Here is a 19,882-nt window from a genome sequence, read left to right as displayed (position 1 = left end):
GTATACTGTTGGGGTTTAAAAAAACAACACTGCAAAATGAATGGTGTTTTGGCATGCTGAACACTTCCAACCATAATAGGAAGGCCTTATAAATTACCTCAGAATCAAGGACTTTCTTATTTTTTTTCTTTTGAGATCAGAGTCTCGCTTTGTCACCCAGTCTGGTCTCAAACTCCTGGCCTCAAGCGATCTCCCACCTCAGCCTCCCAAAGTGCTGGGATTATAGCCATGAGCCACAGCACACCTATAATCCCAGAATCAAGGATTTTCTAATCTCTCCTGAACTCCCTTCTCTCCACCCCTAGAACAGGGTGAAATTTAACGCCTAATATTCCTTTAGCTGCCTTAAGACCTGGCCCACCAAAGAGAACATAATTGCCTTCCATCCTATCCTTGAAATTTTAGTACCAGGAAAGAAGACTGAGGCATGTAACCATACCTGAAGGGATTTTGTTCTGCCTGTTGGGCTCGAATTACAAAGAAAATCATTTACAAGCTAGTATTTCTACCTCCCAGGTCCATTCATCTTCCCTAAAGTATTGTATTATCTAAAAATTGCCTACAGCACCCCCTTCAACATTTCCCTCTCCGCACTGGAGTATTTAAGCCTCAACTATCTGGCTCCTCTTTGAGTCCCATATTTTACATGGCTCCTGTGTTTATGCACATTAAGTATATTTGTATTCTGTATTAGCCCATTCTCACACTGCTAATAAAGACATACCCAAGCCTGGGTAATTTATAAAGAAAAGAGGTTTAATTGACTCACAGTTCAGCATGGCTGGGGAGGCCTCAGGAAACAAACAATCATGGTGGAAGGCACTTCTTCACAGGGCAGCAGCAAAGAGGATGAGTGCACAAGCCAAGGGGGAAACCCCTTATAAAACCATCAGATCTCTTGAGAACTCACTATCATGAGGACAGTATAGGGGAAACCACCCCCATGATTCAATTATCTCTACTTGGTCTCACCCTTGATGCATGGGGATTATTACAATGCAAGGTGAGATTTGGGTGAGGACACAGAGCCAAACCATATCATATCCCTTTTTCTCTTATTAATTTGTTTATTGTCAGTCATTTCCACAAAGGTTCAAAGAGAGTAGAAGGGAAGCTTTCCCTCTCCCACTGTAATACAACAAACAAATGACTTCCTAAGAATCATCATGCGTGCTTTCAGTTTAAAATTTCTAATGTTTTCTCAAGTGCATTTTATAACTACTGAGGTTTTTGTTTTTCCAAGGAAGGAAGAGGCATATGCAAATTCCCACTGGCAATCTCTAGGATTGAACATAGTTTTATCAGCAAGATGTTATCTCTGCAGAGAATGTCTAGAACATAAACATCAACTGTGAGAATGATTTCTCTATTGAAGCATTTTATCTGATTGAACCTAAATTGATACCTGGTTCACTAACAAAAGCTCTAAAGAAGTATCTGCTTATAAATTCTCTCTACTCAATATCCATCAAGGGCCAATTTAAAGCATTTCAGATATATTTTGAGTACAGAATATTTTACCATAATAAAATGAACAGACTACAATTATTGAACAAGGTAAATTTCTGATGATTTTATTTCAAAGTAAAGTACACAGGCAATTGGACCCACTTTACCAAATTTCATCCAGGATTTCCTGAAATAGGAAGAAAAACTAACTATGTCAGTCATAAGCTCTTTATTTTTTTAGTACTTGTCTACCTAGAGTAAACTCAAAGGGGGTCTAAAAAGATGGCCTTTATATAAACTATAACAGAATTTACTGTTAATAACTTGGAGTATTTGAAATAGTCAAGGATTTTGCAATTTTTTTATTTCTTACTCTTCAAAGTTTGTCCTTCCTTTTCCATCCTCAAGCTTTCCTTTTCTGTCTTCATTTCTATTCTCTACTCAACAGTCTTACCTCCTCCAATAATTTCCTTTGTTACTATCAAACCTCCATTTTCAAAGTATCTGGCATCAGAAATGAAATCTTCAAAATTAAGGAAAATGAGGAGAAAACATTCTTCCCAATGCTTCCTTTCCGCTAGGGCTCACACCAGATGTACTCACATGCACACATTTCTATGCAAGTTGCTTCCCTCACTTAGAACACTCCACACCACACTCTCCTGCCACTTGATACACCCAATCACAAAAAGACTTCCAAATCAGCCCATTTTTCAAGGTCCACCTCAGTCCTTCAAAATGTTGTCTATACTATTCCAGCTCATGGTGCTCTTTCCTTTCTTATCCTCATAATCGGCATACTTTTTAATTACATAATCTCAAGATAACATACAGAATTATTGAGAATACTAACATCAAACAGTTTGGAGTTCATTTACTAGCACTGTGATCTTAAGTAAATCATTTCTCTAAGTCTCAATTTTCTCAGCTATAAAAATGAGGATAGTAAGACTTTGGCACACTTGCTCATAGGGTTTTTATGAGAATAAGGTAATTCATGGAAAGTGCCTGGTACAGAATAAACATTCAATAAAAACCATTTTTATGTTGTCAGCCATCATCCTCCAGCTTTTTGTGTATACTTTAAAAGCCCAGCCAGCTTCTAGGCTCTTAAGGGCAGATTACATCTTACAGATGTTTAATACATACATCTTTATAGAATTTATGACTAAATGATACAATGTTTTATAAATAATGAAGGTAGGGGGCAATTAGAGAAGATTATATGAGGCTAAGGAGATAATCATAGCATGCTGGTGCACAGAACTAGTCCAGGGGTTAGGAAACAATAATTTCACAACACCTTGCAGACTGTCTCATTATGGGTCAGTTGTTACTTAGTAGGTTGCAATAATTTTCATGGCAGGCTGCGAATACCTCACTCCAGAAAGTATCCAAACTTACCTGATAAACACAGAAGCTATATATTAATAGATACACTGTTGCCAGAGATTCTTCCTCACCAGCCTGGTGACTCACAGAAAGGATCAGCTGTGGGCAATATGATGAGAAACGCAGCTATCACAGTAGATCTTTAAGTAGAAATTAACCACTTTTATTGGATGCTATAAAACAAATAATCAAAGTCTATCTAGATAACCTCCAAGTGTCTGTGATATATTCCTGATTACTGTTCTTAAAAACTGCAAGAAAACTCCCAAGGTATTCCTCAGTTCACAGCTAAGGCGGATGGTGACCTACAAAAGTTGGGTTCAACGTTGAAAGAGCTGGATTTGTCCCAACTGTGTTACTATGCAAACTTACACAAGCAGGGAGGTTAGCAGTTTGTCAAGCAACAAACAAATGCTATAATGAGCCTACAGTTATTATTTTCACACAACCCATTACCAACTTAAGAAAAATCCTTATTTGTAAATGTACACAAAAAATAAACAAGAATTCCATGTAACCGTGCAAAAGCTTTATTTTATTCCTAGAACACAGGACCACTCAAGGGTCTACTTTTCATCTTTCCTAAGTGGTAAGGGTATGGAACAGCAAAACCAAAGCTCCTATCAAGTGAAGATAGAGTACTCTGAAATTATGATGAATGTTAACGGGAGGAATTATTTCATCCGTCCATTCAAAAATATTTACTGAGCACCTGTATGTCAGGCAGTTCCGGTTGCTGAGGATACATCAGCAAAGCAGAGACAAAAATACTTGCTCTTAGGATGTTCAAATTCTAGTGGTGGGTGCACTGGCAAACAAATAAATGAGTGATTACACAATATATGGATTGTTACTGTGTTATGGAAAAAATAAAGCAGCTGGAGGATACGGAGCCAGGAGGTGGGGATCTTCTTATATTGGAGATGAGAGGAATGGTTCTGTGAGGAGGTAGATTGAAAGATACAAGGAATCGAATCTATAAATGTCTGAAGAAGGGGCTTTCCAGGCAAAGGAAACATTAAGTGCAGAGGTCCTGACGCAAGAGCTACGTTTTACGTAAATATTCTGGAAGGAGAAAATTAAAAATATACCTTGGATTTTGGAGTCCTTAGCTCTTTGTGTTTTACCAGCAGAGCATCCTTTACAAAGAAAACAACTTTACCTCTCTTGAACCTTTTCTTCCTCTGCATATTAGAGAACTGACACTACCACGTACTTCAGTTATTTCAAGAACAAAAATTAAGAAATGCAATTTACAGCAACGAGATATTATTACAAAGAGCGCTAAATTAACAACCACGCTTGTCTCCTTGGCTGTCAAATTAAGCTAATGGTGCCCATTTCACAGGGCGTTGCGGGGACTCAACGAGATAACCAATGTAAATATGGCGACTGACACTCAGAAACCACTCAAGGCGTAATCCAGCAATACTACTGTCAACGCGGGGTCTACCAACAATGAGCGGGCAGGGGCTCTCGTTGCTCTGCTCAGTATGAGACGTCCAGGACGAAGCACCTCGAAGCTGCTTCATATGCACTCGCTGAATAAACCGACTGTAAATTCCACTCACTTTAGAGTACTTTGCCGAATTTTTCGCACTTCTACATTCTGCTGGGACATTCCAGCTTCTAAGGACCCAGCTTCGCTCTCTAAAACTCTTTCAACATATGCAGGTCTCACTTTAAAAGGTCTTGAAATGGACTTACTACCAGACCGCCTTTCCCTAGGGTTCGTAAAGACCCTTCCAGGTCACCCTCCCGCGCGCCGCGTGCCACACGCCCACCTTCTGGTTGCCGCGACTACACCTCACGAACCTTTCGCGCCCCAAGGCAGCCCTTTATAAAGATGCGGTGACGTCACCGCGCGCCGCGCGTGCGCAAATATGGCAACGTGACCACGCCCTGGCCTGCGCTGAGGCCCCGGCGTCGGCGCAGTAGCTGGTGCCTTCCCGGAAGGGCTCAGAGGCGGGCTCGGTGAGTGGAGTCGGACCGTGGGTGGATGCCCTGACTGCCTGACGGTTGCGCAGGGGCCTGCAGGACCGCTGGGGAGGATGTTGTTAACGTAAAGAGCCAGGTTGATGAGGAAGGTTCATGAGTCCTTTGGGTATAAGCGGGAGTTGGGGCGGCCGGAGGGCAGATGACTCTGAGAAGGTGCGGATCTTCGGTTCTAGGGGAGAATTTGATTTGGTTTTGTCTGAAGTGCTGATAGCGGGCCTCACAGAAAAGTTACCATGAACCGACTTTCCGGGATTCCCTTGGCGCTGCGTTAATTGGCCTTGTTGCAAAAGGAAACCGAGAGGAGGGCGGCGAGGATTGGCCTGCGGTGATGTTAGCTGAAAATATCTGTAATTAGACCCTGGAGGGCGGGCCTGTGAGCGATTGCTGTCCGCGGTGCTGAAGGAAAGGCAGCCATGCCTAGAGGAGGAAACCTAATGAGGGCAGGGCGGTGTTTCCGTTTTCCTTGACCGGGTTCAGCGCCCTACACTCAATAGGCGTGGGCTTTCTAGCAGGGCTGGACACTCGGGCGATGTGTCCATCTTTAGACAATCTTTATAGAGTGCATAGATGTTTAATTTCATAAAATTTAGGAAAGCTTCATTTCAGGAAGGAATTTTATTCCTCTTTTTCTCCCTTAGGGCAAGCACTTTCAGCTTATAAGCCCAACCAGATGAGTTGTCTGCAGTTTTGGAGGCCTTCAAAGCATTTCACTAGACCTCTGTCTGTATCGGTCCAATGTCTTTAGCCAAGGTGAGCTTGCTCGTTGTGTAAAGTGTGCCATGAAAATGGGCTTTCCTACACTCCACAAATGAGAGTGCTGAGCAGCCAGGGGAAGGGGAAGGTATCTATCTAATTGTGCTTTTCCTCACAGTTAATGCATGAAAAGTAATTTCCTATTTAGAAGAGAGATGGTAGAACTGGGCACTCTTCCAATAAAGGAAAGACCTTGAATTTCCAGTTGGTTCTCATACTTGTTTGCCTGCCTTTCTGTCTATGTGTGTTTGCACATGCATAAGCGATGGTGTTCCTGTGTTGAATTTTACAGAGCGGATTTTTTTTCTGTTGATGCAATAAAACGTTTACTAGTCTTAGTACCAGCTGCTTGTTTGTTTTTAATTCTGATTGAGGTTAGAGTCTAGAAAGAAAAGAGGAGACAATACGAAATATGTTGGGTTTACCTAATTCATGGTGTTCTTAGATAAAACTGGCATGCTGAATAAAAATGTGTTTAATCGCGTCCTTTCATTTTATACATTATTACATCTTAAGTTTTCTTTTCTCTTCTGAGAGAACCAATGGATTAAGCTACTAAAATAATCAAATGTTGCAAAGCTGAGGACATGTGGTAGAAGTAACTTTAAATGTTTTTATTCTTTATGACAGCTTTGATTAAAGATGACTTCCTTGTTTGCTCAAGAAATTCGCCTTTCTAAAAGACATGAAGAAATGTAAGTTTTTTTTAAAAGGATGATTCAGATATAGAAATTGAACTAGCTTTGTTAGTGAAATTTTGTATGCACAGGATGACTTAAAAATTTGAAAGCATGTCATTTTAATTTTCTGACACTTAAGAGGTCTTAGTGTTAGGGAATGTCCTTGTTTCTTATGAATAAGCAAGATTAAAAGATATGTTCTATGTATTTTTACTCTTTGTAAGTAATATATAGATAAATTTGCCCCTCCTCCCACCCCTTCTAGGCTCCACATTGGTATTTAATGGGCTTCTCTAAACCTCTTACCCAGGACTGGCTTCATGGGTATATGACTTATATACAGTCATAGGTCTTGCATTTGGTTTAATGCTCTCATGCCATTGTTTTGCATCATTTTAGACTGGACCCTCAAATTGTGTAGCCAGTCCTGCTCTTTGTTTTGTATTTTTCACTCTTTTCCTCCTCTCTCTGTGGGCTTTCAGGTTTTCCTTTTCTTTAATTAATTACCAGACGTTCTTTCCTTGGCTCATAAGATACTTTCCTTACCAAAAAATTTACTATTCATAGACTTGGGATTTTAATTCCACCTTTAAGACAGCCCGATGAAACACAGTGTTTCTTGAGAACCTCCACAACTATTTGGGAAACAGTTTGACTGTTGTGTATACCAACTTATGTATCTTTTAATCATCTTACATATTGTCTTAAAAAGAACAAAAATGTATAAAATAAGCATTTGACCAGCAAGAAACTTTTAAAGTATATTATATGTAACAAAGTAGTTTGAAGATATTTACTTGTAATTTTTTACATCTTTCTTCAATTACTGTTTTACCTTGTTGTGAGTATGCATACATACACACAGCCTCTCACTCATATATCAAACCATCATCTTTCTCTTGGAAAAAGAGGGAAAAAATATTTTTATTGCTTCTTCAAACATATGGAAGTTTAGCACAATTCTAAATGTGTAACATGAGATTCAGGGGTACTGAAGTGTTAAGCAGAAGGTTTCATATAGCAAGTTATATCAATGTATGTGTGTCGGGAGGTATATATAACTATGTGTACAAAGGGATATGTATTACAGTTTGCATTTTCACCAAAAATTAAAACATATCTTCAACATTCTAAAATAATTTCAAAAGACCAGAGAGGCTAAAAAAACAGAAGCATGTACTTATGGCATATATAAAGAATATGTTAATGAAAATAAAAATGATTTTAACCAGATTGACTTAAGACTTATTGAACTACCTCAGATTTTTCACTGTCTTATTAGTTGACATAGTAATTGACTTTTAGAATAGGTTAGAGTTGAAGTGAGGTGTTATTAAGAAATGAATTTTTTATATTGGTCAAGCGGTAAAATGTTTGCTTTTAATTTTTTAACTCTATAATCTTCATTTTTTTCTAGAGTATCACAAAGATTAATGTTACTTCAACAAATGGAGAATAAATTGGGTGATCAACATACAGAAAAGGCATCTCAACTCCAAACAGTTGAGACTGCTTTTAAAAGGAACCTTAGTCTTTTAAAGGTAAGTTTCCATGACTTGAATATAGAAATTTATCCCACCTCCTCAAAAATCTTTTAGGTAAGTTTCGTAATATTGATTTATATAATTTATTGGTTCTGAGTAATAAGTAGAATTACTAAAGCAGCATCTTTTTTAAAAGCCCATGTCAGTTAGATAAGTAACATATGTATCCTCATTTTTTTAAATTAAAAAAAAATTGAACTCTGTTTGCAATCAACTAGAAAATCAATGACTACAGAAGGAATTGTAAGGTCACCCTTTTGCAAGAAGTAAGAAATAGAAGATGTACCTTTCCATCTTTCATCTTCTTTTATTTGAAAGGAAATCCTGAAAGGCCATAAAGTACCTATAAGCTATTGAGAGCCAACTCACAACTATCAAACATCATAAAAACAAGAACAATTTGATTTTGCCTGACTAGGCAAACACACAGAATTCATATCTATGATAACAGATTTCCCAGCTCCCTCTTGATGGATATGGAGGAGTGGTCAAAGTGTATGATTGTGCGGGGCCTCACCATTTGGCCAATGTGCCCATTTGGAGTAGAATCATATGTGTAACATTTTTGGCTGCTTGTTATACTTTGCTTCCAGAATTGTATGGCTTCATCCATAATTAAAACCCTAAAGTTTGCTTCCATTCAAGCTTCCAAGAGATCCTATGACTAAAACATTTGGTAGTAAGACTATATTATTTAAGTTATAAAGCAGTGTTTTCAGTTTTTTATTGTTAAATATTTTCATCGATAGGCATGATATAGTTATCTTCTGTCCTCACTAGAGGATAAAGGAAGAGGAAAATTCAGTTATCTTCTCAGCTTCTGGCAGTTTGATCCACAGTAATTTAAGTCACAGCCATAGTGCTACCAAAGCATTCTATATTGCCATATGTCTTACTTGCCCAATGGTGTTAGCAATATTTATTTTTAAATGGAAATATATAGGATAATCTGGAATTTGCTCTGAAAAGTTAGAAAAACTAAATTAGAAGGCTTAATTGCTACCTACCTGCAGCACGTGATATGATATTTAGTTTTCAAGCATTTTCCTTTTAATGAGCAAGTATTTGATGAATGCTTAGAGGGTCCTTACTGTTGAGCTAGTTCTGGGCAGAAAGTAGGGACAACAAAATAAGTATAAATCAGAGCTCTTGATATCAAGAACCCAGAGACTGTGTGTGATCAAACATTAAATTACATGGAATAGAGTCAGGACTACAGAAATAAGAATTTAAAAAATCTTTGAGAGCTAGAATATTCAAAAAGGTCTCAAAGAAGAAGCTAAGCCTAGCCTGTATTTGAATAGGCAGAAGGCAAGGCATACTGTTGGATTCTTACAAAAGAGCCAAGACCAGAAGACTGAATGACCCTGTTAATGATCCTGAGAGTGTGACTAACTAGCTTAGAAATTCACAGGAAACAAGGTTGGATATGTGTTATCGGACCAAAGAAGTTGAGACTTGATGTATAGACATAATTCAGTACTGAAAATGACTAAGCAAAAGAAAAATATAGACTTATATAAGAAATAAATGAGTGGGTATTTAAGGAAGATTCATTTGCTATTTAGATGCAAGATGATTTCAAAAATGGAGAGAATAGAGTTCAGAAGGGTAGCTAAGAAATCATAGTCATACATATATAAGGAACATAATGAACCTGGTTTCACAGTTATGAGAAACTTCAATTTGGTCTGATATTTTTCCCCTGATTATCAAAGTGAAATATTCCCACTGTAAAAAAAAAAAAAAAAAAATTAAAGGGTAAAGAAGACGAAATAGCATACCTTCCATATCATCCCGCTGATCTAAAATTAATATATTTTTGTATATTTTCTTTGAGTACTTCAGTAAACATTTATGAGTACCTATTATATCACAAACACAGTGCTTGCTGCTAGAGATGCTGCCTCTTCTCTTTTTTTGCATTCTTTGAGTCATTGCATATGCAATTTTTAAAATCCTACTTTCCCTCATATGTTTTTAAACTTTCAAAAGAATTTTAGTGGCTCTACCATAGAAGTCATTATGAAAGTAAAATAAATGAGACTTATCCAGGCACAGTGGCTCATGCCTATAATCTTTGGATTATCCTTGGGGAGGCCAAGGCAGGAGGATCACTTGAGTCCAGGAGTTCAGGTCCAGCCTGAGCAACACAGCAAGACCCTGTCTCTAAAAAAGAGTTAAAAAATTAGCTGGACATGGTGGTGCATGCCTGTAGTCCCAGCTGCTTGGGAGGCTGTGGCAGGAGGTTCCCTGGAGCCCAGGAATTCAAGGTTACAGTGAGCTATGATCATGCACCGTAGTCACTGTACTTGCAGCCTGAGTGACAGAGTGAGACTCTGTGTCTGGGGAAAAATAAATAAATAAGACTTGATTGCAGAATTTTGAGTTGGTAGACACTTTAAAAATATGTATATTAGATTCGATTCTCATCTAAAGGTATTCAATTTTTTTGCATTAAAACTTGTTTTCCTGTTAAAATAGATAGAAGTGGACCTGCTTTGGGTCAAAGCACCACCTGTTCAGTCTTTCCTTGACTGCCCAGCTGTGGCTTTAAGGAACTGTGAAAAACCACTGATCTGGGCTAATTCCTTAATTTAAAGATGAGGAAACCATAGGGCAATTACTCCTGATACCACTTGTTCAGGACAGGTTAAGTTACATCTAGGATAGGTACTTTAGAACTACAGCCTACACTTTAAAAATGGTTCCAATAAAACTTGAAAGCATTTCTGTAATAAGAGTACAAAATATGGATGACGTCTATTAACATCCATTATTTGACCTTATTTAGATCTTCTGACCAATATAATGAACATTAAAAAGGAATGAGCTTTCACTTTTGAAAAGGACAGTATAACACTAGCATTTTGGAATGATATGGTTATATACTTTAAAAAGCCAAATTTGTTCTGAAAGTAGTATAATATGAGTTAAGTAAAATTGGTGGATAAAAGATACAAAAATCAATAGTAATTCTAGGTATACAACTGGAAAATATAAGAAATCACATTCACATTAGCAATAAAATTCTAAAGTACTTGGGAATGATCTTAACAAGGGGTTTGCATGATTGGTGTAGAGACAGTTATTACTCTGAAATGGAAGATTTAAAAGAAAACTTACAAGGAAACATGTGCCTTAATCCTGACTAGGGAGACTATTGTTTTTTTAAAGTCAGCTGTTACACATACCCTCTGAATTGAGTCTTTGTAAAAATTACACATAAAATTAAAAAACACAAAATTATTTTTAGATTTAAATAAGTTCCAACAGAATTCACCTTGAACTCAATGTCTGTAAATTCCTTTGGAAAACAGCAGGAATATAAAATACCAAAGAATGTATTTTATAAAGGAGCAGTGAAGAAGCGACCAATTCCATCAAATATTTGCACATATTAGTAAATGAATAGATATGAATGTAGGTAGTGAAGAATAGGCTTCAGTCAGTAACTATCATAAAAGATAGTGAACTTTGAAAACACAGGGTGGGTGATTTTTCCCTGTTAGTATTAGTAAAATGGAATTTATCTGCCTTTTAAGAACATAACAGAATTGGTATAGATTTGGAAGAGAAAGAGAAAATTGTGTTTCTATAAATACTGCCACAATGTAAGCTGACATCTCTCCCCATGTACCTACCATAAAATTTAGTTTTATCTAGAAAGGCTATTCTATAAGTAGGGCCGGGTGCGGTGGCTCAACCTGTAATCCCACCACTTTGGGAGGCTGAGGCAGGCGGATCATGAGATCAAGACCATCCTGGCCAACATGGTGAAACCCCGTCTCTACTAAAAATACAAAAAATTAGCTGGGTGTGGTGGTGTGTGCCTGTAGTCCCAGCTACTCAGGAAGCTGAGGCAGGAGAATTGCTTGAACCCGGGAAGCTGGGGGGTTGCAGTGAGCGAGATCGTGCCACTGCACTCCAGCCTGACGACAGAGTGAGACTCCATCTCAAAAAAAAAAAAAAAAGGCAATTCTGTAAGTCAACATCATCTCAAGAGTAAGCTCATGAGTAAGCTGGACAAACACTCCGGGGTGAGAAAGAATGAGAAAGTGCTGCAGCCGGTGAGAGAATGCTTCCACTGAAGAACACCCTGGAAGCCTTCATGGGGCAGTTGGCAGTTAAACAGGGACTTCAACAAACTGCCACCCAAGATGGTTGGTGACTTATAGGACCCTTTCTCTCTTCTTTCCTTCTTACCTTTCTCACCTCCAATTCCTTGAAGAATACATTTAATAAATGCTTGCATGTTCCTGTACCAATGACCCTGTATCTCGTGCTTTAGTATCTTATTTTTCATATCCCAGAAATTGGCCCTCCAGCAGCTTAAAAGATTAAAACCAGCCTGGCCATAGCTAGGTTCACTGTATACATTTATAGTGAGGTATTAGATTTCAAGTTTTGGAGGAAGTGGCATGTATAGGGATAGGGAGAAAAAGAGATCTCAGCATGTGACTTTCTGTGCTCATATTTTACCTTTCCTAATCATGAATCAACTCATTTAAACATAGCCTTCTCAGTTCTGCCATAGAGTAACATTTATACCATCATCCACACTGGGAACTTGTTTTTTAATTGTTATGAAGAATTTCAAGCCTATATAGAAAAGGGAATGGAAGAATGTACTTACATGTGCTTATTACCCAGATTCAATAATTATCGAAACATGGCCAATCTTGCTTCATCTATATACCTCATCCCCTTCCCCAACCACTGAGTTTATTTTGAAGGTATTCTCCAGAAATCGTATTGTTTCACCTTTAGCTATTTCTGAATATATCTGTATTTTTTCAGTGTATATCATTAAATGATAAGGACTATTTTACTATTTTAAGCAAAATCACAATACTATTATCAATAAGAAATTACCACTAATTCCTCAAATATTCAGAGTTCACATTTCTCTGATAAATCTGTAGGCATGTCTACATTTGTTTGGATGAGAATCCAAATAAAATCCAACATTGTAATTGATTGATACGTCTCTAAAAGTACCCCCTGACCTTTTCATCCACTTTTTAATTTATGTGTTAAAGGAATTAGGTCATTTGTCCTATGTGTTTCTCAGTTTGGATATTGCTAATTACATCTCTGACGTATCATTTTTCATGTTCCTGTATTTTCTGTAATTCCTATAAATTGATCTAGAGCTGTGCTGTCCAACAGAAATATACTGTGAGCACATATGTAATTAAAATTTTCTAGTAACCACTTTTAACAAAGTCAAAAGAAACAGATGAAATTAATGTTAATAACATTTTCATGAGGTATATACAAAATATTATTTCAAATGTTTCTACCAAAAAATTTGTAATTAAATATCCCATATTCTTTTTCTTACTAAGCCTTCCGAATTCAGTATATGTTTTGCACTTACAGCACATCTTAATTTGGACTTACCACATTTTAAGTGCTCAATAGTCACATGAGGCTAATGGCTATCATATGAGCAGTGAAGTTCTAGAGGCTGGATCAGATTCAGGTTCATTGTTTGGGGGAAGAACATTTCCATAATTCCTGGCTGTCTCATTTTGGAATGTTGGCAGTCATTGATGATCATTGCCTAGATATATTCATTAGAGGTTGCAAAAAGAATATTCAAATTCTTTTATTCCTTCTCTTTCAATTGCTTGTTATTTATATGAAAGAGAATCTTCCCCTCATCACTTATTTGGTTACACTGAAGTACAGTTCATGTAGGAAAAGGTATGACTTCTGGACACTTTCTCTATAGCTTTCAAAATCATAGTTTGGTTCTCTGGCATCCTCTAATGGTGACGAATAAGGTGGTATTTTGTTTTTAGTTTATCTGGGATTTGAAATGTTTCGATCCCTTGCAATTTTTATTCTTATTTATGCCTTATGTGTCCCATTTTTACTGTGGTGAAGCCTCTTCAAGTTAACTCCTGAATGTCTTTGACATTATCCTAACAGTCTTTGATAGTTTCCTTTCTTTATGATGTAATGAGTTATTCCAGGCTCATTATGTGCTTTTGCTGCCCAGACCTGGAATTGGCCATTGCTCCAAGAAGCCCTGGTTCCTTTTGGCAGGAAATATATTTAGAGCCCTCAATCTGGGTACTAAGAATGCTTATTGCAACTTGTTTTGTTATTGTTTAAAATAAAATACATCAAGAGCTTATAACAGTATCTCCAATTCAATTACACGATTGAAGATTTAACTTAAAATCGCTGATCTTACGCATCTACCTTCTTTTTCTAACACCGAAAATCTGTTTCCAAAGAATTATTCTATGATACAGACATGGCTATCACCAATAATATGATTACTGAGAATGGTTTTCAGTAAGATAACTTTTACAATTTCTTTTTGTCCCCAGGGTATACCCCCACAAAGGGTGTCCAGTGAATACTGTGTTCTAAGAATACTTGATGTAGCTCTTCTCTATGTGGTTATACCACAAACTACATAATAGTTAGATTTGTCACATTTAGTTTCCAATTCGGAGGGAATTGCTTATTTATTTGTCCTATAACTATATAAAATTTTAAATGTTCTAGTGGCAAGTCTATAAGACAAGGGAACAATGTATAGTCAGGTAAGTGTCACCTCCCTTTTCACCCCCCTTTTTCCTTTCCCTCTGCCTGCTTCGGGTACCTTTTGAAAAAAAAAAAGTTTTGGTTTATAATCAGGAAACTTTTACATCTTATATATTCATTTAATGAATATTTAATGCCTAGTACACGCCCTGCACTTTGTGAGATACTCAGATGCATAAAGGTTGTATGGGACACAGTCCTTACCTTGTGGTAGTATATAATCAAAGGAAAGGTTCTTATGTGGAAGTATTAGGGTATAACTGGCTACAGAAGGCTAGGATCAAATTGCAAAGTTGTTTGTTTGTTTGTTTGTTTGTTTTCAGTCAGGCTAAGGAATTCACACTTCATCCTCTATGTAGTGGGTACTGATGATTTTTTAAGTCTAGGGAAAGACATATGCAAAGTAGTTCTTTAGAAAAATGAATTGATCCCCTCTTAGGTATGGATGGAAGTAAAACAAGACATACTGTAGGCCTGCATCATACAGTAAGTACTCCTCAAGTATTTGTCGAATGAATAAGTGTAATAATAAGGCCATAGCATTGGGAGTGAAATGGAAAGGCTAGGAGAGATATCCTGAAAGAACAATTTATAGACTTTTGAAAATTTAAATGGCAGGTATAAGAAGAGTTAAAGATAGAGTATAGAGCATAGGTATCTGAGGGAAGAGAATTCCTACTATTGTTCATTCATTATATCCTGTAGGAATAAGATGAGCTTAGTTTCATTTGGTTGAGAAATAAGGGCTAGGAAGAAAGGTTAGCCATGCCTCTACAGTAAAAGTTACTGAAGCTAGATAGGACACAGTCTTGAGAGAGAGAAGATAAAAAATATGAGAACAGCTGCCACAGATCTTAAGAAAGCTCACACTTAGGAACAAGGGGAGAAAAATTAGACAGCCAAAGGGAAAGAAAAGTAGGAATCAGAGGTGAGCATGTCTTCTAAGAAAGCAAATATCTCTTAAGCTAAGAAATAAGTTTTTCAGAGGCCTGATAATTTATAGTCAGAATACTGCAGAGATAACAGTCAAGTGTTTAACCATAGGCCTGCTTTACCAGGCCATATGTCTCCTACTTGTATCTGCTTTCCCATTTAGAAATCTGCTCTCCTATAAGAGATATTAAATATCCTTATTTTCTGGTCTTCAAGAAAAATGTTTATAATATTGTCTACAATGCTAGTGGCACCAAGATCTGCCATTAACAATAATCTTATAACTTCTTCGAGTAAGGACCATAATTGGACTTGTGATTATTTTATTTGTGTTTATTTGATTTATAAAGGTAAAAAACATTTTTCCAGGACCTTGTAACGTCTCAATGTAATCACACAAAAGTTATTAGGCTTCTGTATCCGTCATAGCATCAGCATCAAAAGCTCTTTAGCATGCATCTTAGCTATAAACTTCTGGTATGGGATAGACATGCTAAAAATCAGCTTTTTTCCCTAAATTCATGGCTTTTTTCCTTCAAATCACCTTCCTCCAGACAGCAGGTGCATTAATGGTTGTGCAACTTTGGGGAGTCCCTTTAGGGAATTTCCTGTTTTTCCCTTTTACATTTCACACCCATTCCTTGCTCCCGCCGCTACCATCTGCTATCTCTTTTCTCCTGTTCAGCATTGGCTTCTTCACACCCCACTCCCACGCCCTTTTCCATCTCTCTCCGTCTGTCCAACAGCCCTCTACTTAGACTGCTCCAGTGCTTGTACAGGAATCAGATAACTTTCTCTTTTCTATCAACTCACTAAGCTCAACAGAGAGACAAAATTTATATGGCCTGTGACCAAGGCCACATTGTGAACTTGACAGACATAAGTGGGCACAAGACAACATGGGTGCTGATTTTGGGAGCGTTTATTAGACAATGCTCAAGTGTTCCACTAAAAATTTGTGGAATCCTGCATTTCTGGGCGTTTACTTCATGTATATATAAAGATAAGAATATTTACCAGGGTATGAATTAAGTTTAGTTACCTTGGTGTTTTTACAACTATAAGAGAAAAATACACATATTTACAAGTAAAACTACACATTAAAGCATGGTGCTTGAATGCTTTCAGCTGAATGACATACTAGCTAGCAATAAAACTTGCCATTGAAATTAGCTTAGAAAGCTAGTACTAAAAAGATCTAGATAGTATAATGAAAAGGTTCTTGTCACTAAGTACTGAGGTACCTCACTGAGCTTCCATTAAATATATGGAATATTTGCATACATATAATTTCTTTAATTGAACATTGAACAAATGAAATGTGTGCCATTGATATGCTATTTACATCTTCTAGAGAGACTAGAACTCTTCACTTTTAAGATTAGCACAGGGTGGGTCTGAGTATCTGACTGTTTTTGTATCTGAATATTTTATTATTTTATCCTTCTGGCTGTTTTTTAGTGATGTAAGAGCTAAATTAATGCGCTGAACACTATTATAAGACACTCTTTTTGCATGAATTACTGACATTGACTAGCTATTCAAAAGTGAAAAGGCAGAACCTAGAAGTACCACCTCCCCCACCTCTATTTCAAAATAAGAAATGCTGTATTCTTTATCTGAAATGGATTAATTGAACAATGATCAGTTTTCCTACCGCGGTGTGCCACCATCCATTCAAACTATATCCAGAGAAGAGTGGAGGTGAGAGATTCGGGATATAGATATTGCTTGTACAGGTGCCATTTGTTTTATGTAAATCCACTTTAATATAAAATGCCGATATCTGTTACAGGATATAGAAGCAGCAGAAAAGTCACTACAGACCAGGATTCACCCACTTCCACGGCCTGAGGTGGTTTCTCTTGAGGTGAGCATCTTAAGGAACAAACGTAAAAAGAGAGACTCTATCTATCAGTAGCACACTACAAGTTAAACAATGGTTATATATATTTTCCAGATATATTTATTCAGTACATTAAAGAAGATATGCCTATTTGATCTTTTTATGTCCACAGTACTGTGCTTTATACATAGGAGGTAACTGAGAAGTATCTTGATTTTTAAAAGTTTAGCAATTGGAAATTTTATAAAGATGGGGATCTTTTCACCTTGTCACTTAGAAACAACTATCCTGTTAAACCATAACAGACAATATGCGCTAAATCATGAGATGACAACACACCTAACTCAAATGCTTTTGCTGCTTGCTGATGTTAGAAGTAGCAGTTTAGTCCCTTCACCAAAAATTTAACCAGAGCTAATTAAATGCATATTATCACACAATATAGTATGGCTTTTGTCTGCTTTATTTTGTTCAGTTCAAGAACAGATTGGGAAGATGGTTGGCAAAAATAAACTATATTTGGTATATGAATACGTTTGTGATGAATGGGAATTTACTACATATAGAATAGTTTCATTTTGTATTTTTAATGACCTTTCTCAAATACAGGTTTTGCTTTCTCCCCACCTGGGGATTAATAGACTCAAAATTAGAGGCTGAGAATTTTCCCCTCAATTTTCTGTGTCATCTAGGGTAACAAAACAAGGCAGTGATCAAGGATACAAAAAACTCTGGTACAAAGTTGTATCCTGGACATGTCTTTTTCTTTGTCTGATTCTCCAATACCTTACTCTGGCCTATACAGGACCCACACAATGGGAGTTACCCCAGCTGCGAATGTCAGGGAAACTCCCAACAACGGGCCTCAGATGGTATTTTTCTTAACTAGTCTTGCACAGCAGGATGACCTTTACTTTAAGTATGTCAGGCTGTTTCTGAGACCACATGCATAGATATATAGACATATAGAATCCCTCGCCATTTTCAACTTGCAGAACTGCTGTATTTAATGCTTGGAGTGAATATTTTTGTGTTTCTAGTGCTGAATTGGCTGAAATTGTGTTTCTAGTGCTGAATTGGCTGAAATTGGCTGAATTTCCAAAAATGAGATTGCTAGTGATGATCTAATATCAGTTGCCCTCCTATGACACAGGGCTTTGGGCAGTTTAGTTCTCTTTGACCTCCTTAGGGCAGTCACCCAAGAAATCAGAGCTAGACACAACACGCAATGTTGCATGAACTTCTAAAGCCTATAGACTTCTACAGTCAGATCAATAATACAACATCTCAACTTCCAAGCTGTTTGTATTAAAAATTATTAAATTATATTGACATTTTGTCATCATAAAAATGGGGAAAAAGTATAGTGGATATATATTTCCTACACAAGGGTCCAATGTATCTGATTCCTGTGCTATAACACACTAGTTGTATTTCAGTTCCTGATCTCATCCCAGGTCAAATCTTTTGATGTTAATCCTGAAGCATGATTTATGTTTAATAATTTCATTGTAATAATTTCAGTATGGGGTAATCATTTGGTATGGGATTTGGAATACTAAACAAAAACATTTAATGGTTATATCACCATAAATGATACTATTGGCAATAATCATGAAGTTGGCCACAAGAGGGCGTGTAAAATCACAATAAAATTCTAAAACCTGTAATTCTGCCAGACTCTGGTTTTACTGAGAAATTTGAAAATTAACACTAGTAAGTAGCCAGATTTTTTTCTAAAATTAACATAAAATATTCTGTAGAGGAAATGCATTCTACGTATATGTGTGTGTGTGTGTGTGTATATACACGCACACACACACTTAAGTGAATAAACATTTAGACTATTATGAAGAGCCAAGTTCAATTGCTTGATATGCTTTTTTACTTTTGAATTTTTTTTTCCAGACTCGTTACTGGGCATCAGTAGAAGAATATATTCCCAAATGGGAACAGTTTCTTTTAGGAAGAGCACCATATCCTTTTGCTGTTGAAAATCAAAATGAAGCAGAAAATACCATTCAAAATGAGGCATAGCGATGACTTCTTCACGTGCTATTTCAAAAAGCCTGTTTAATAAAGCTGAATGTTAAGGTGTATGTAGGTTATTGCAGGAACTTTAGGAATTAAATATGTTTATATTCTTCCATTATCTCCTAAGTGACAGTGAAGATATGAGAATTTACTGGCAAGTCTCATGTTATCACCTACTACTATTTCAAGGTCATGAATTTGCTTTCCTCCAAACCCATAGACGTGTTAAACACTAATATTAAAAGGTGGATTCTTTATTAATTAAATTATTGTCAGTGTTGTGTGTGTGTTGTTTAAAAAAAAAAACACAATTTACAATCATTCTCCTCTAAGCAGGTATCTTGGCTCTGGTTTTAAGTTTTTTAGAATCCTTACTTTTAGGGACAACGTATAGGATCAACATGGTTCTTTTTTTTTTTTTAACCATTATTGTTTCTTTTAACAAATTAAAAGACAGTAACACCTAAAATAAACTGCTTTAGTAAAATAACGTATGAGAAAATAAATTCATAAGATTTTATCCCTCACAGATAACCAAACTTCTAAAAGTTCTGGAGACAGAAAGAACTGAACTATAAAACAGTCAATAAGTAGCCAGTTTCAGGAAGACTCAGACTTGGTTTGAAAAAGGATGCCTTTTAGAGCTGGGAATGGTTATTGGATTTTGACTTGGTTATTTAAGGATT

At 36.8% G+C, this 19,882-nt stretch overlaps 1 protein-coding gene and 1 long non-coding RNA gene across 5 annotated transcripts; one reads left to right on the top strand and one right to left on the bottom strand.

Moving 5' to 3' along the window:
• Window positions 1-977: 977 nt before the first annotated feature.
• Window positions 978-4,619, bottom strand: LOC103882016. Its single transcript, XR_001899760.2, has 3 exons — window positions 3,933-4,619; window positions 2,854-2,940; window positions 978-1,636 (listed from the first exon to the last, which is right to left on the bottom strand). It is a non-coding gene; the product is annotated as an uncharacterized LOC103882016 (long non-coding RNA).
• Window positions 4,620-4,710: 91 nt separating this feature from the next.
• C2H3orf14 (chromosome 2 C3orf14 homolog) lies at window positions 4,711-19,462 on the top strand. Of its 4 annotated transcripts, none has more exons than XM_003894231.4 (6): window positions 4,711-4,815; window positions 5,478-5,589; window positions 6,223-6,287; window positions 7,690-7,813; window positions 17,112-17,186; window positions 19,071-19,462. In XM_003894231.4, the coding sequence occupies exons 3-6, from the start codon at window positions 6,235-6,237 to the stop codon at window positions 19,197-19,199; spliced, it is 381 nt and encodes a 126-aa protein (XP_003894280.1). In that variant the 5' UTR covers window positions 4,711-4,815; window positions 5,478-5,589; window positions 6,223-6,234; the 3' UTR covers window positions 19,200-19,462. The 4 variants fall into 4 exon arrangements, with proteins under 4 accessions (XP_003894280.1, XP_003894281.1, XP_009198695.1 ...); XM_003894232.2 differs by having other exon boundaries at window positions 4,803-4,992; XM_009200431.3 differs by lacking the exon at window positions 4,711-4,815 and adding an exon at window positions 4,822-4,915.
• Window positions 19,463-19,882: the final 420 nt, after the last annotated feature.

The sequence above is a fragment of the Papio anubis genome, chromosome 2, assembly GCF_008728515.1.
Source record: "Papio anubis isolate 15944 chromosome 2, Panubis1.0, whole genome shotgun sequence".
In the NCBI taxonomy this organism is placed as follows: Eukaryota; Metazoa; Chordata; class Mammalia; order Primates; family Cercopithecidae; genus Papio; species Papio anubis.
This window is presented reverse-complemented; position numbering and strand designations above follow the sequence as displayed.